We start from the raw sequence: 18,227 nt of genomic DNA, 5'->3' as shown, positions 1-18,227 counted from the left end.
TATGAAATGTACTTCTGCTGACCATCATCCCCTTTTTTAGAGTACATTTTTGAAATACCAAAACCAAGACCTTGGGCATACTTTTTATAAAAATCACGAGCTTCCTCCTCAGATGGAAAATGCATCCTAACTTGTGGAGTATCAATTTCCTTACTATTTGATGAATCCCCTAATTCTTGTAAATCATTATCATTTAATGGCACACATGATTCAATCATTGCTAGCTCCATGACAATTTTAGGACCTGTTTTTGACGGTAAAAATTTAAATTTATATGTATGCATCAGTATATTTAAACTAACAAAATGTATTCAAACGAATAAAAGAAATGAAAAAATTTTCAAAACCAAAATTAAATGCAAGCATTCATGAGCATGTTCATATCATTTCATTGACCAGCCACATGAATCTTATCCCTCTAAAAACAATCATGATCAGAAAATACTGTACTAAAATACAGACAAATATTGGAGCTCTTTTTTTCCTAATTTTCAACCAACAGAACTTAAGCTTAAGATGCATAGATAAAGAAGCTACCTTTACATTTTAAAGATAATACCCCAAGCCAGAGTTTATAAAAGAGTAGCAATCAGAAATAAAACGGACAATGATTAAAAATTATCATTTTTTATACAAAGGAAGGCAAGATGCAACCTTAGTGTATGTATATATAATAAGAGAGGTCATTTAGTGTCTAATATACACTGCCAAGTAACAACACAGTTGTTCAATTTAGCACTAAATTAATAATTGCGTTCATAATAGGAACATATCATGTGAATCAGACAAGATTGTATCATACTTGGTAAATTCATTCAAAACTAGCAATTCATTGAACTCCGTAAATTCCAAATCGAAGGAACAGATTCTCCTCCTTCCTTGTGGATTACTAGCAAGTAGAATTGCTGAATTTGACCAAAGCAGTAAGGAATGATAACCAAGCACAAAAATCGACATAATCTATATCGGGACCAGGGAGCTCACTGTATCCGTCCTCGACGAGGTAAACTTGTTGTTGCTGGAAGGGAGCCTCTGCAGGCACTCGGCGGTGATGCTGTTGAAGTTGCCGGTGAACTCCGTGTGCTCCACCAGGACTGCCACCGCAGTCAGAAAACCCTAATCCTGGACGAACGATGAAGGGTGATGGGGGAAGAAAGTCTGAGACCAAAAATCGCGTCTTTCACTTGCTGTTTAGGCAAACAGAAATGATAGAGAGCAGTAAAGAGTAGCAGGAAACATAGCGCAGAGAAGAGAAGGAAAAGGCGCAGAAGAGGAGGCGGCGCGGAGAAGAGGGTTAGGGTTTGCGTTTTCGCCGAAGGAGGGAAAGGGGTTTTCGCCAAAAGAGGAGGAGGAAGAAGGAGGCGGCAGAGTTGGTTTGGAAAAGGCGTAGAAGAGGCGGCGGAAGGCGACAGGGCTTTCGTTCGGCGGTCGGAGGAGGAAGAGGCGAAGGACTTTCGGCGCGGAGGAGGAAGAGGGAAAGGCGTTCGTCGGAGGAGGAGGGAGCGGCGCGGGCGTTTTCGGCGAAGGAGGGAAAGGGTTTCGGCGAAGAGGGAAAGGGTTTCGGGACGGGATTTCGGAAGCTGGCGAAGGAGGAGGAGGAAGAGACGGCGTCTGGCGAAGGAGGAGGAAGAGACGGCCTCTGGCGAAGGAGGAGGAAGAGACGGCGCGAAGGAGGAGGAGGAAGAGACGAGGTTAGGGTTTGGGTTTTCGCCGAGCCGAAGGAGGGAAATGGCGGAAGAGGTTTCGATTTCGGGATTTTAGGGGAAGGAGGAGAGAAAATCGAAAATCCACGTGGCAGCATACGTGGCACGGTACACGTGGACCGCCACGTGTATCCTGCTACGTTTCATGCTACACTTTCCTGCTCTCTATCATTTCTCTATTTAGTAACCCTAGAGCCTTTGAGATATCCACGGTCCACGCCACGCGATGAACTCAGGTAGTTCGTTTGCCCCACTACGAGTAATAACTCGCTCACGGCTGCCACTCCCAAAGACAGTTGCCAAAAAAACCTCGTGCCTTCACTATGGAACCTCCGCTGGAGATGGAGGCGATGGTCGGCGCCGAGAGCGTCGGGGTTTCCGTATCCGAGGGCGCCGCCTGTTCGGGACCGGAGGATTTGGTGGCCAGAGCGATAGCCCCTGTAAAAGCCCAGTACCTGCGTGCTCCTCCTTCCAGGTCTGGCTCTCTTGGCAGTGAAGTCGTCGACAACGCCAAAGAGAAGAGCAGGGCTCCGAAGGTAGTCGTTACGAAGGAAAAGAAGTCCCGACGGCAGCTCAAGAGAGAACGAAAGCAGGTTGTTTTGTCTGTTGCTGCTTTTGGCATACGATTTGCTTGGTCTTCTGACTATACTGATAGAATGGTTTTGCGACCACGTTCCGGTGTATAATTGATACGTAGAATTATTTGAATTTTCGAACGAGAATGCTTTCAATAAAGAACCGATTGGTGAAGACTAAGCGTAAGTCTGCGAAGAGCGCAGTCCGAGTGCGCCTACCCTGACTGTCTCAAAATAGAGGATGCTGATATCTGTTTCTGTGTTCGAGTTGACAATTAGTGGATCGATGAAAACTGATTACATGAAACCTTTTGTTTTCTGGAAGGGGATTGAGATGTTAATTCTTGTCACTAGTTTGTCATGGATGTTGAAAATAAGAACTTAATCCTTCAGTAACTTTGCTTCCTCGCGCCTCGTTACCATTGCACCTACATCAACTAATGTTTTGCAAATATTTGTGTTCTTGATTTAAGTGCCTCCTCTCGTGCAAGAATAGAATCTAACTTGAAAAAAAATAATATTATTTAAAAATAAAAGACCAACCTGGGTTTCTTGCAATTCTAACGACCATTCTGATTTCTTTGTGCTTTGTCTATGATTATACATTCAAACCATTTATATGCCTTAGTTCAAAAGGTATTTTATTGCTTATTACTATTCTTTCCTCATGTCGAGTTTGAAGCTTGAGTTATTATCTCTTTTTTTTTCCTAATCCATCAATAAAATTTCTCTCCATTTGAATCAGCTTATTGGAATATCTTGACCCAAATAGTGTTTTCACTTGTTTAGGTTTTTGCTCTTTTGCCCTGTCAATGATTAATCTCACATGACACGACTTTATCTACTCAAAAGTCATTTTCCATTTCCAACTTTTGTGTCAAGAAGTTAAGGACACACTTATTTTTGCTGTGAATATTTTGTGTAGACTTCAAAGATTTGTCTGGTAATATATGCATTTTATCTTTTCTATATATATGATGGTGCGCATAAAGTGTCTAGATATCTCATCAAAACTAGATTGCTGTAGATATATGATTACTCACCTTTAGATATTGTTTTCTCATATAATAAGCCCATCATTTTTTATGAGAAAAAAGGTCTTTTGCAATCAGAAGTGTTGGTTCCTCCCTTGTGATTAAGGTTTATTATGGGATTTTATCTTTGATAAAATATTAAGTTACCAGTTCATATTTGATATACTATTTGAGTGAGTAGTTTTAACATGCCACTTTGATGATCCAAAATCATGTGGATCGGACTCAAGGGTACCTAGCCTAGATCTATTAGGTAGCCTCGATCAGGATAAAGCTTAGATGACAAACATCATGGATCAATTGTGGAGCCAAGTGTGGAGTCAAAGTTGAATTCGGAACTCAAAAATGGTCATCAAGCTTGGATAAAGATCCAATGGCATGCTACCATGTATTGTGTTTGATGTTGTGCCTTTGAGTTTGTTTTGAGTAAATCAATTGTATTAAGATATATGTGTGTCTCTAACTAGAGTTGTTACTTAGGGGGCATCTTATTTCAAACTTTCACACTTGTGGAAGTTCCATTAGTTTGGGTTAATGTTATTCATCCTCGTGAGGTTTCATCGTCGACTTGTAGACATTGTTTCTTGTTAAGGGGTGGTTGAGTGCATTTGTGAGTAGTAATGCACCTTATATGATGTAGGTTGTGGAATAGAAGTGGAGAATTTGAACCGTGTTATATATTTGTGTTAGCATTATTAATTTTATTTCAAACTTCTGTACGCACATTTATTTATCATTTTGTCTATCACATTTGTACTTGTTACACACACTTGCTGCTAACATTTAATGGATATGTGTTTAAACAAAAATTTAGGGCTGTCTATCAAACCCCTCTCTCTTCTAGCTAGGCAATTAGGATCCAACAAGAGTAACATTTGCTCATTTAATATAATTTCAAACCACTAGACATTATTTTAAAAATCATTAGGCATTCTTTAGTATTTGCACCTCTATTTATTATCAAATAGTCTGAATCTTAACTAGGGACGGAGCTGGATTCTGTGTTCTAGGAGAGGGGAAATTCTGATTTGTCATCATGCATAATTTGCTTCAACCATTGCTTGACTAAGGCTTACTAGTATGATTCAGTAAGAAATTAGATAGAAGCTGAAAAACTGCTCCTTAAAAAACAGGTAAATCTATCCAAGGAAATGTTATATGAGTAGCAGGATGTAAGGTGGAATGCTGTTATGAAGAATTATGTGTAGGTCCTAGGTTGAAACCTAGGCAAACTAGTGGGTAACTTAAACATGGAAGTTGGAATGCCTAAGTTGATGTGGTTGTTACTTTGCTAATCTAAACAGAAGGAGATGCAATGACAGAGTCTGGAGAGGATAAAGAGCTTGTGTACTTGCGGGTGGAATTTAGAGATGCAAAATTTGAATGAGGAAGAAAGAATCATAATGCCCACAATCTTTTGGGTAATGAATGACAAAAGAAGAGTATCCTTTTTAAAAAAAAAAAAGAGAAAGAGGATACTATCACAAGAATCAAAGTTGCACTGTGAAACAAGGTCACAATGGCCACAACCTTTTGGGTAATGGACTATTTTGAAAAAGACAAGGAATAGAACAAGTGCTTATCATATATCAAAACCTGAACACATTAGCTAAATAGAAACAATTGAACACCAAGTCTGAGGAGAAAATGATACTGGCAAGTCAAATATGAGAATGGATTTTGTTACTAAACAAAGAAGGTAATAAATAATGAGAAAACATGAAGGTACCTTATGTTTAGTTTGCATTTTGGTTTGAAGTGAATAACAGATACCGCTACAAAATTGTTAATGAAATTAAGCTATATAGGTTCCTGCAACTGCAGTGAATCAAGAGCATCACCTTAATTTATTATATTGATTTTTTATATACAAATGAATCTATGGAATTTCAACATTTGTAAAAAAATATATAAGAATTATCCCAAATTTTTCTTAGAAGCACCCAAAGAATTATTTTTTTATTAGTTATTTGAAATTGAAACTTTCATGGAAGTGTATATTACAAAAGATTTTGTTGAGGTGTAGTTTTCAAATGTAGTAGAATGAGGATGCAAGGAACTAGTCGAAGTAACATTATTTAAAAGTCCTTTTGAGTTTTTCCTCCAATTAGTGGACTGTTCTCTTGAGTTTCTGCCTCAGCAAGCTTCTTTTTGAGGATAGAACTATCTTTTTGCTTTCACAAAAACTTACATTTATTTTCAAACAAAAATAGCTAAAACCTACTTTTTTAAATCCTCAAGGTTCTTGCTATAATGTGCAGTGGTCTTTAGTGTTATGTGCCATCACATAGACTTTTCATAAATTAGCTTCAACCTCTGTACATACATAGTTGATAACTGTTTTTTTTTTATTCTGTATGGTCGTACCTGAAAGTAATTATTTTTTTTGAAAAAAATTGTAGGAGCAAGAGTCTGCAAAAAAAATTTGTCCTGAAGTTGCCAAAACTGGAAATATTGGTGCCTGCCGTTATAATGAGAATTGTCGCTATAGCCATGACTTGGATGCATATTTGGCAGAGGTAGTATCTTCTCTGGGATCATTTTCCATTCTACTACTGGTTAATTGCTGAAGGATACTTTTTCTTTGCTGTGATGCAGAAATCACCGGATTTGGAAGGGACTTGCCCATTCATTAATGTTGATGAAACATGTCCCTATGGGATAACTTGTAGATATTCAAATACTCACAAACAATGCACATCATTAAAGCCTAATCCTTCTGCTAAGAGGAGCACTGAGGTTAATTGTCTAAATAAAGATCTGCAGAAGCTATTGTGGAAGGACAAAGTTAGTTTTCCTAAGGCAGATTTTCAGCTCCAGCTCCTTGGTCTTAAGGTAGGTAGAAACTCCAAAGGTCCTTAGTGAAATGTAAATTTAGAAGTCATCAATCACAAGATACCCTTGTTTGTATTTATCTCAAACGATGCTTCTTCTTTTGCCTTTGCTATGCTATGCCAAATTATCATCTCTCTCTCTCTTTCAATAGAGATCTCAACCAACTTCACACCTACTAAGACACTATATATAACTTTCATTTATATTCCATGAATTAATAGGCACATTTGGTTCCAAATATAGCTTTGGGAAAATTATATCTTTTTTGAATCATCATCCAGCAATCTTATTTTGGCCTAAAATTGAGCCAAATGTCATTTATTGATCCCATGGAACTCTTTGGATCTCCTATTTAAAAAATAAATGGTTCTTGCAGATCATCAGCAATTCTGTTTAAATAGGAAACATGGCAAAACAAGGGGCCTTTTGGTGCGACTCTTCTGATATTTCCAGAAAAGAAGTGCTCTTCTTGTAAATATCCCAGTTACAAAGCATTTGAAACATCTTTACCATTCTATATAAGCAACTCGTAACAGAATTCCATTCATAGTAAGAAGAAAACTGAAAGACTGACATTCAGACCATTGCAGGACAGTACTCCTGTTTAATACTTTAATATTAGTGACTTTCTTAAGATCAAAGAACAGACTAAAACTAATTTTCCTTTCGCAGTTATGAAGTCAATTTAATATAGGCTATCACATAAATATCTTCACCACCACCCCGTAAATGCCTTTAATATGTTCTGACATTGGACCAGAAACTAGTTAACCAAACTGAGCTACTTGTCTTTGTAAAACAAAAAACTGAGTTTCACCTTAATCTATTTTCCTAATTCATGTTCAAATTATTTAAAAATAGAATCATGGTAATTTTATCTTTCCCTTGCCATTTAATTCTTACATGCAGGTGGGTAAGAGTAAACACATGAACTCAGAAACTGATATTTCTAAAGACCACCAGGAAGCTGATAACAAACAAGTGCTTTGCAGCTCAGAATTTACACAAGACTGTTCGTCAACGTATATAGAAGATGAATATTTGGGGAGTTTTATTTCTGATGACCCCAGATTCTTGAAGAAGCCAAAGAGTAAATATGATGAGAGCAACTTTGAATCAGATATTAGTCATGGTATGCTCAACGATTCATTTTGTATAATTCTATCATGTTGAATTTCTTTTTTCCCAATCACTACTAATGGTTTATTTGCTGATTGAAAAATGTGGGCAGGAACAAACCTTGAAAAAGAGAAAATTCAAGATGGTCAAGATTGTAGCTTACAGAATGGACAGGATAGTGTTTCATCTGACTGCTTGTGTCCTGAAGTTGAAAGTCTGAAACCACATGCTAGGGAAAGAAAGCTAATTGACTTCAGAGGGAAGCTATACCTCGCCCCCCTAACCACAGTTGGGAATCTTCCCTTCAGAAGGATTTGCAAAGGTTTGGGAGCAGATATTACATGTGGGGAAATGGCTATGTGTACAAATCTCTTGCAGGTATGCAGTCAAAACTGTGGTGGCCCAAATCATTATCTTTATCAAGTTTTAGTAGTCCCTACTATTTGAGCATGCAACACGAGTTATCCTCTATTTATTTTTATACAAGGCTATTTTTACTATAACGTTGGTATCTTAAATTGCTTATTATTTTACATTGATGCTTGCGTTGGTTTTTTTCATCTCTCACACTTTTAATTTTAGTCAAGTCAACTTAATCCGGCTATAGTATCTATGGGCCATGTTTGAACATATCTATAATATTTGAACCTATTTTTCTTATTTTATCATTGCTTGTAGCTATGTCTAATTACTTTTGAGCTTATATTTTCTAATAACTTCACACATCTATTTTAGTATTTTTCATCTTTGCTAGATTATCCTTTTTGTATGTGATATTTTCTAATTGTCTAAAATTGATCTATAAAGTACAGTGAATTGTATGACTATCATATAATCCTCTAGCCCAAGGGATGTTATAGTCACCTAAGAATCTAGAAATTCCATTTTTTTCCCTTTCAATCATCAATTCAATTTCAATCACCAACATTATTCATAGACACATTCTATGGAGCTCCCTTCTATAGCCGATCATAACGATGACAATGGGGTGAGGTAGTGAGAGGTATGTGATGTATGTTTCCTCCAAATCCTTATCCGGTTTTTCATGTAGGTCAAAGTTAGATCGGGGCAATAAAATCTAAATTAAATGTAGGATATATCTATCTCACTTTACCTCATTTTGTATATGTAGGACATATTTTATTTCATCCCCTTCCTTTTAAATTACAGGATGGGATGACCTTAATTAAAGAACCTCGAAAGCTACAGAGAAAGGAGGATGTCCCAATGACATTTCCGCTCCCTGTCAAGAACCTGAACCATTATCGTTGATGATCGATCCAAATTTTATCGCAGAACTTGTTGCTGCTAAAGTTCTAGGTTATCAACGCCCCCAATTGCCATATTGCCAACCCTCAGATATTACACTGTTAATATTGAGACTATCCGCTCAGCAATTAGTGTTATTATTAAACAATATCTAACTTACAAGCTCTATGAGCTAGAGGTGATGACTGATGCGCAGGTTGACACTGAGGTCAACACGATGACTCCAATTATTGTTGATGCATGTTTCGCTGCTTTATATTCAAAGCTATGAACCATTCATAAACAATTTCAAAATTATGCAAACCGATTTCAAGTCCCTCCATCCTATACAAAGGAAATTGAGTTGCCTCTGCCTTTTACAAATGCAATACAAAATTTTGGTGTCTTCACACCACATGGAATACAGCAAAACTACCTTTGCATTCCAGTAGACCCTAAGAATGTACAGAATGAAGGACGATCCACCTGGTTTTGGGATGCAGGTCGTTATGAAGCATATGTTCCGCAATTGAAATCACTTGGAATACCTGTCAAGTCGGTTGATACCCAATTGAAGACTGGTTCTCCTTGGCGGACTTTAAGTACGAGCTCTACCGTGATCATTTTGATCCACGTTGCATATTTCGTTCGAGTAACTATATCGATCACACCTGCATGCTGACTAGCATGTTCTTAGGTACTATTGGCAATCTGCCTACCCTGACTCAGATCATTACACATTTGTCTGATGACGTTCCAGATTACCCAGTCCGCTGTCGAATGCTCCCGTATGGTTACCAGTTCAGAGCTTTTGCCGCCCTGTGCCACGCTTCCCGCGAAGAGTGGAACTAACAGTTGCTCTTGAATTGAGCACCTTTTGATGTAGTCGCAAACTTACTTTCATTTTGCTACTTTATTATCAAATTGTAATGCTTGCATTTTGAATTCATAGAAGACTGTTTTGTTTTTGATTATGGTGTAACAACTCACTGGAAGTTATTAATCATGACAAGCAAATTGTCATCCCTACTACCAATATGTGACCATCCCAAATCAAGTTTTTTTTTCCTAATTTATTTTTCTTCCTCATCAAATCATCTTCTCGCTCAAACCCTCTTCCTCCTCATCCGCATTAGTCACAGCGTTGATGTCTTCAAGGTCCTGACCCTGTTGCTACATTCGAGGTTTTGTACCAGATTGTCAATTTGGCGTTGCCTTCTTGCTCAATGTGATCATGATGTTAATAGGCTCCACTAGTACCATCACCTTTATTGTGTGCTTTGTAGCTAGGAATCCCCTTCCATGTTGGTGGCCAAAGTGTGCTCTAGGCGATCTCATCGACGTTGAACAGGTGCTAATGGGCTTGCCATTGACAATGCTACACTGCTGAAGATGATGTTGAGGTGATAGTGGTAGATAAGGGTGGTTTCGACAGTGCGTACCATGTTAAGCTCCATTGAGATGTCGTATTTATGGTGGCCCCAAGGCCATGGTTGGTGAAGAGCTTCTCGTTACACGCCCCAAGGCTTGCTCATTCCACTAGTGATATAGAAGAAAGATAATTTGGAGAAGGAGAAAAATAAATTTGGAAAAAGCCTTTAAGATTTGGGATAGGTCTGCGTTAACTTATGGAGGCACCCTCCATTAGATAATGTATGGAGATTTCAAAGAATTTGTTTCCCACTATTCACCTAATCACTTTATTCTAGTAATGATTCTACCATATCAGTTGAGGCCAACCGTTCAGTTTGAGATCATGTTTCAGTTGTTTCTGTTCAATAGATGCCGGTGCAATATGCGAAAACATATTGGGTTACAGGGTTTACAAAAGGAAAACAAAAGGAGTGAATTAATCTGATAACACAATAGGGAATTTTGTTTAGGATTTAAGCCACACTACCTAGCTTCATCACATAGCATCTTAAGCAGAATTGTCTTCAAGTTTGTAGATTTCCCATATGATAGGAAATTACAGCTTCGTTGTTGCTGTTTGATTTTTCTCATATTATGTTATATTCAAATATATGACTAAGTACGTAATTTGAAAAGGCTGGTAGCCTGGTATAAATTGGATTGACCCACTAATAATTCAGGACCCAAAAGCTTAAGCTGCTTTTATAGATCAACTGATTTAGAATGAATATGCAGATGACCTGTATGTTGTGTGGTAATGATTTGTTTATTGTAATTGCTTTTGGTTTGAAGTATGATTTGGAATAGAAAAGCCAACTGGAGTAACCATGAAAATCAATCATTCGTAACTATTCGGTTAGCATCTTCATGCCAAATTGTAATCAGATAGGGACCTTTTTACTACGAGCTTGAGTTTTCCCCTCAATTTACTGAAATATTTTGTTGTATCAGGGACAGGCTTCAGAGTGGGCACTGCTGAGGCGGCACTTGTCGGAAGATACTTTTGGTGTACAAATTTGTGGTGCTTATCCTGATACTGTGGCACGTACTATTGAGCTCATCGACCGCGAATGCACAGTTGACTTTTTTGACATCAATATGGGATGCCCAATTGATATTGTTGTAAACAAAGGTGCTGGATCTGCTCTAATCATGAAACCAATGAGAATGAAGAGCATTATTCAAGCTGCTGCGTCCACAGTTTTGACACCTTTGACAGTGAAGGTATACAAACCTTGTACTTTCAAGTAATGTCTGTACTATTGTTTTGTAATAACTTATTTAATTTTGTTTTTATGGTATATACTATAGCACTTCTTTTTGAAGTTCTGATATAGTTATCGAAATACAAAACTGGACAGAGGATCAACCTATCCAAGTTCCATTTCATTGGTTCATCAACAATTGGTCTGATCTGTTGGATCAGCATATATATTAAATATATCAAGGAAGATTTCTACAGCCTTCACTATCTATTTCAACTACTGTTTTTGTAGAGACCAACTCTAAAAATTAGAAGAGATAAGAATTTTTTAAAAGAAGATGAAGAAGAAGATAGAGATCTTAACTTGGAGAGGAGAAGAAATTTGTAGCCTCCGACAACTATTTCAACAGCAATGTTGAAAGGAAACAGCTATAATATTTAGAGGATATGATAACTAGAGATGAGAAGAAGATAAAGATCTTGCCTTGTATATGAGAAGAAATTTTCAGCCTTCAATAACTATTTAAATAACTGATTTTAAAGGGAAACATTAGAGGAGATGAGAATTGGAGAAACATTACCTTGAAGTGGAGAAGAAATCACAGTAGTAGGATGAAGAAGATGACAAAATCATTGCATACAATCTCAATCTGCATTTTCATCTGCTGCCTGTTGGCATGAGACAAGAGACTTTAGGATTTCACATGAGGTTTGAGGGAGGATTAGGTGATAGAGGAATAAATTAACCTTTGCTATAAGGTAAAGCTGTTTTTGATAAATCTGGTCCATTTAGCTCTTCTAAACTGCCCATGCTTTCACTTCATTTGCCTAACTTTTATGTGCAATCCGCTTGGGCCTTTTAGAATGGCTGCATATAGAGGACCAAATATAGGGTATGTGAATTGGATCCCTATTCAAAATGCCCAAGTGGTCATTGAGATTGATTTTTTGAATAATGCACTTAATATATGTAGGAGACAACTTATCTTTACTAGGAGATAATAGATGAACAAAATAAGTACAACAAAATGATCCTGGTGCAAGAGCATCATTCAAAAAGAATGGTAAAACAGATCTAACCATGAAGGATAGAGGAAGATAATTTTTGAGGTGGTAATATACATGATATCTCTATCATGTGTATTTTTTAACACCTTTTTTTGCTGGGGTGTCTGATTACTAGATAGCTGAGAAAGAATGTTCTAACTAGAAAGGAAAGATTTGAAAGTATGGTAGAAATATTCTTAACATTCTTACTAAAAATCTTAATGCACAAAATGTTAAAAAGTTTCAGAACATTCTTTCAGTAAGAAAACCTGTCATTCTAGAGTAGGACATAGTCATTAGATGTGTCATTCTAGAGTAGGACATAGTCATCAGATGCATCATTCTAGAGTAGGACAGTCATCAGAATGTATCAAAATATTTAAGCCAAGTTTTGAGTGGACACGATAGGATGTAGTCATCAGAATGTATCAAAGAAAATGGTTCATAAGCATGCTTATGGACACTACTAGGGAATAAAGACTGGACACTTAAAATTCTTTAGCTTAGCCAAACCAGAATCATTTTTTGCAAGGTATGTAGACTCTTGGATGACCACACCAACAATGGATCTGAAGAGATGTTCAGAACAAGTGCAGACAGAGATGGAGATTTAGCTTGCTTGTGAAATCCTCGAGACTTGTGCTCCATGCTAATACTCTTCTTGGATCATGGAGTTGAGACTTGTGTTCTATGCTAATACCCTTCTCGGTTCATGGATCCTCAATGGAAACAGAGTTGCTATTTACCAATTTAGTGTTGTTACTAACAATAAATTCAAAGGAATGTCAGCTATGTAGAAGGAAAGTGACAATGATGAAGCAATATGTTCCTACCCAATGTCTTTTATCAGTGAGAGAGGCCCTTTGCAAGCATGACACTGATAGTAGATGCTGGTGACGTAATACTAAAGAAGGGATTTGTGGTTGTCAGATATGTGTTCAGAAGTTCCTGAATCTAGGATTTAAGTAGATTGCTCAAAACAAATCTGTATATGAACAACAACAAACTGCAGATGCAGCAGGGAAATCAATCACAAAATGCTCCTCCTGTATCTTCTGCTCTTTTGGTTCACATGAAGCAAGAACCCAAGACAGAACTGTCCAGATGAGGAAATTAAGAGGATGAGCTGTCAACTCCAGTGATGAGGAAGAATTGGCTGATTGAAGGAGGTAAAGAAAATTGGATGTTTGTAATGGTTCCGTGCAATTCATAAATTATAGCAGATTCAGAGTATGGTTCTGTGATCTCAAAATTTGAGAGAAATACCTAAGATTGAGATTGAATCACCTAAAAGGTGGAGAGAGGAGCTGGAAGGCGGCACAGTGTCATATGGCGTGCTCTACCTTTGCTTCTGTTGGCAGGAACTATGTAAGTGAGAAAGGTCAGAACGTGGTGGCGTTGGGACAAGAGAGGAGAGTTCCCCAAGATTCTAGCTTGGCCATCTGCTGCTAGTAGGAAGCAGGAAGAGCTGAGGAGGGAGAGAATATGAAGGTGAGCTTCTATTGACAAGGATTAGGAAGAGGGGTCATACGCTGATAGATGATACTGACTGATATAATGATATTCCAATGGTGAGGCCAGATGTGCCATCTGTGACGGGGGTAGGGAGCCACTCGGGGTGGAACTCTTGTTGGAGAAGAAAGGATGAACAAGAGGGGTGATGGTAGATCAAATTCTTACAAGACCATTTTCTGAATTGCTATTAGGTTAGTGACTGATTCAACAGCCTTTTACTGGTTTTGTAAAAGCATTTCCTCTCTCATAATAAAAGTGATCCATTAATGGGTGGTTACAGTTTTTCTTAATCCAATCGCCTGATCTGGTCCTGTTCATGTAATTACAGTACTAGCTTAACTTCTTCATAATTATATAGTAACATAAAAGGGTATGGTCCCTGATTTGTGGTATCTTTATGATGTTCTAGGTAAGAACAGGCTATTTTGAAGGGAGAAATCGCATTGATTCTCTAGTATCAGATATAGGCAAATGGGGAGCCTGTGCGTTGACTATACATGGTCGATCACGACAGCAACGATACAGCAAGCTTGCTGATTGGGATTACATCTATGAATGTGCTAGAAAAGCCCCAGATGATATGCAAATTTTAGGGAATGGTGACATTTTCTCATATACTGACTGGATCAAGCATACATCTGACTGCCCTGCACTTGCATCCGGCATGATTGGTAGAGCTGCTCTAATAAAGGTTTCTCATTGCCTACCATTATTCATATTAACTTCTAAAATTTTGAAGCGTTTTTGGTATTTAATTTAAAACCATTTTCTTATTTGCTTGTCATGTCTTTCATGCATCACTAATTTCTGTTCTTTGTCCTAAGTAACAGCCTTGGATATTTACTGAGATTAAGGAACAAAGACATTGGGATATTACATCTGGAGAGAGATTTAATATTCTAAAAGATTTTGTACAATTTGGCCTGCAACATTGGGGTTCTGATGCTAAAGGTATGCTCATTGAGGCACTAAATAAGAAGTAGGCTATTATCCAATATTCAAGAGACATTGGCCATACTTCTATATTACATTCATTGTAACTGTTGCTCAGAATACTGGTTGTGTATAGGTACCACTGCTGTGTTTTTGTGTTATGACAAGGAAACTTATGCCTATACATGCACACACGTTAGAAATGGGCATACTGTTAGAAATGGATATACTGTTGCAAGTACAAACTTCATTTCCTACAAAAATATATGGTAATGAAAGTGTATATAAGTCCATGTAGATAGCAAATTTTGTTTGAAATTCCATTATAATTTCTATAAATGAAAATTCTAAGTGCTATATTTTGAATAACCTAACACAGTCCATGTAGAGTAATTCTTGTTCCAAATTACATCATAGTTTCTGTAAATGAAAATTCTTAAGTGCTATAATTCTAATAAACTAACACCCAATTCAAAAATTACAAATGCAGTTGATGAGGAAATGATATTACTGAAGGATATTTAATTAAACGGGTAAAACAGTCTGAGTTATATAGTGGTGAACGTTACTATATGATTAGACTGGTTAATTATGATGGATCATTAGCATGACTGGTCTATTCTATGCTAGCAACATCACTATCTTCTAGATGTTTATTTAATGACAGTTTAATTAACATCGCTGATTTGTTATTATCTTTTATTATTTATCTTTTAGATTATTATATAAAAATATTTACCTGTGCATTTCATGGGTATATACAATCGAGTCAAATTTTTAAGGTAAAACAAATCACTAAAACAATTACTGTAAGAATTTTTTGTTTCCACTTTCATTTATCTTCTTTGTATAAACTGATGCTGGATTTTTCTTTTCCTTTGTTCAGTTGATTCATATTATTATTACATCCTCAAATTTGAAACCCCTGTAGGTGTGGAAACAACACGGCATTTCTTGTTGGAATGGCTTAGTTACACATGCCGCTATGTACCAGTAGGTCTGTTAGAAATCATTCCCCAGCGTATAAACTGGAGGCCACCCAGCTACTGTGGTCGAGATGATCTCGAGACCTTAATGGCGTCTGATTCAGCTGCTGACTGGGTATGGATAATCGATAACGTGCATCTAGCTGAAAGAAGTTTGTTGTTTGTTTACAATGATTTGGTAACAATGCAGATTCGGATAACTGAGATGTTACTTGGAAAAGTTCCTGAAGGCTTTAGTTTTGCACCTAAACACAAGTCTAACGCATATGACTGTGCCGAAAATGGCTAACACATGAGGTTTGCATTTTTCTTCTTTGTTTTCTGAATTGCATATATAATCCATAGTCATAAGTTGGTCTTGTTGTAATTCAACGTGAATGAAAATCTCTGATGTGGATAAATTGATCTTGTAACGTTACAGTACACGAAGCATTCAAGATCTTGGCGTTGGCACAGTAATCTTGATGTTAGTTTCTTGATTTTTCTCCTGTTGCTACTATAGAGAATGAGAAAAGAGTCAACTGTAAACTTTCCAATGACGGATTGGAGTCTGTCTGCGTCGAATCACCTTTCAACTCATTTATTTACGATGCAACTCAGAATATCTATGTGCATGCTAATGTTAGTACTATTTATTTTACGACTTTGAAATCATTTGTTTTCTAATGAGGTTCAAGATATCATGTCTTTTACTTGCAGAAATTTGTCATGAAATTAATAAAAATATTTGGTGATAATTTTATTGCACATTGAATTTTGAAGCTGAATGCGGTTCTGCATGCCCTTCTTGTCAGGAGACAGAGTTGTGGGTCTGAGTTGATGCATTCTGCACCTAGAATACACTTAAATCATTAATGCTAGCCATCCACGTATTACGTTAACTATTGTCGTATTGTATCTTCTGCAAGTAAAGATGAAATCTGTCACCTTAGTCTATTATGAGGAGGTAAATACTGTTAACTATTGTCGATTTCGTTAGGATTCGAACTCGTTTTCTTTTGTAAGTCTGTTGTGTCGTAATCAATTCAGTTATATTATGGGGGTATCGTATTGTAACAAAGAATATCAGTGGTGTTGATTTTTGAAAATCTTGTTGTATTGATTTTCAAAAATTAGTATTGTTGTGGTATTAATTTTTAAAATGAGAAACAAGTGTGCTCTGAAATTTGAAAGTCAATTTGGTAATGGGCTGAAATGTAGGTGCCAGTGATTACTCTCGTTGAAGGCTGTGGGGCAGAGTAAATGCCCAGATACCCCTTGTAAATCAAAAATAAATAAATAAATAAAAATGTGCAATTTACGTGTGTTACATAAATGCATATTTTTTCTTCCTCTCTCTGCGCCTCTGAGTCTGTGACACAATTTTCCTCATCCTTTCCTTGTGATTTGTGAACGGCCTTCTGAGTAGTGACGGTCGATGTCCATGACGTTGACTGTTTTGAAGATAAAAAATAATGAATGGAATGGTGCAAAGAGTCGAGAATCAATGGAGCCAACAGGCTACTTTATCTGACTTATGGATGAACAGGAAAGAAAGAAAGAAAAGTATCTTATGACTCTTCTGGTATTGCTCTTGATTAGAGATGATCACGGACAAACAAAATTAAAATTGGCCACTTCTTTGACACTACTTGAGCTGTTAGTATACGCACCAATTGCTTGAGCAAACACATGTCCTTTGTTTTGGCACAACTTCCTTGAGCCAGCTCTGCACGCCTGGGTAACTTGTTCGTCTGCGCACGTAGTCAATCCACGTTACTTTGCTGGCACGATGGATCCACTCGATCCTATCCTTTCTGCCATAACTTTGTTCGTCTAGATTAGTTTGTTCCTCCCAGGTTGCAAGACATGATAAACCTTCATCAATCGACCTCAGCCCACTGAACTGAGTCCAAACCGATCGCTCCTGGGGCATAGCTGAGTTAGTTACGACGGAATAAAATTGCAGAAGAAGACAAGAATTTGAATTCCGACGAAGCCGAGACAATACCCTCCTTTGTCGTAGTAATTGTAGCTTCTTGATTTACCTCTTTATAGATGATCATAAAATTGACCATCGTATAGGACCGCTAGGATGATAGATTTCACCACTGATAGTCTTTCCAATCTCATCGACACACTCATTCACCGGAGTCAGTGATATATAGGAATAATCATTCTATCCTAATTCAGTCGGTCCCATTACAATATTAAACTGTACAGGGAATAAAAAGGTTGAATTCAAACTCACTTTATTTATTTATTTTTCCTATCCGAATCAATCTGCATCCAATATTTTGCATGGCCATTGTCTAAAATAAAACGGGAAAAGGGTGACTTATTTTTATTATCATAAATAGATGCCCCTTTTTAAAAAATAGAATTAATTCAATTTAATTAAAATTACTTTGATTAAAATTGCATAGTTATAAAATTGTAACGATTATGATCATAGTTATTATTACAATAATATTAGAATAGAGGTATTTTTGAGATAAAAAATATGTTGAAATATTTTTTCTAACTGATTGACAATAATGAAAATAAAGGCGCTTTTAATTTTTTTTTACCTAAAATAAAATCTATCATTTTAAGTCATGGCTTCAATCCAAACTATGCCCTGTCTTAAATTAGGA

General features: G+C 37.0%; 1 protein-coding gene across 1 annotated transcript; it reads left to right on the top strand.

Annotated features, from left to right (window-relative positions):
- The first annotated feature begins 1,957 nt into the window (after nt 1-1,957).
- LOC141814801 (tRNA-dihydrouridine(47) synthase [NAD(P)(+)]-like) lies at nt 1,958-16,310 on the top strand. The gene is made up of 11 exons (XM_074702748.1): nt 1,958-2,296; nt 5,715-5,831; nt 5,911-6,147; nt 7,057-7,279; nt 7,379-7,644; nt 10,879-11,151; nt 14,103-14,384; nt 14,524-14,644; nt 15,558-15,727; nt 15,803-15,909; nt 16,034-16,310. The coding sequence occupies exons 1-10, from the start codon at nt 2,027-2,029 to the stop codon at nt 15,899-15,901; spliced, it is 2,058 nt and encodes a 685-aa protein (XP_074558849.1). The 5' UTR covers nt 1,958-2,026; the 3' UTR covers nt 15,902-15,909; nt 16,034-16,310.
- The last annotated feature ends 1,917 nt before the right edge of the window (nt 16,311-18,227 follow it).

This window comes from Curcuma longa, chromosome 21 (genome assembly GCF_044706935.1).
Source record: "Curcuma longa cultivar G26 ecotype Majalengka, Jawa Barat chromosome 21, ITB_CL_G26_1.1, whole genome shotgun sequence".
NCBI classification, from domain to species: Eukaryota; Viridiplantae; Streptophyta; class Magnoliopsida; order Zingiberales; family Zingiberaceae; genus Curcuma; species Curcuma longa.
The sequence above is the reverse complement of the archived record's forward strand: the minus strand, read 5'-3'. Positions and strand labels throughout refer to the sequence as shown.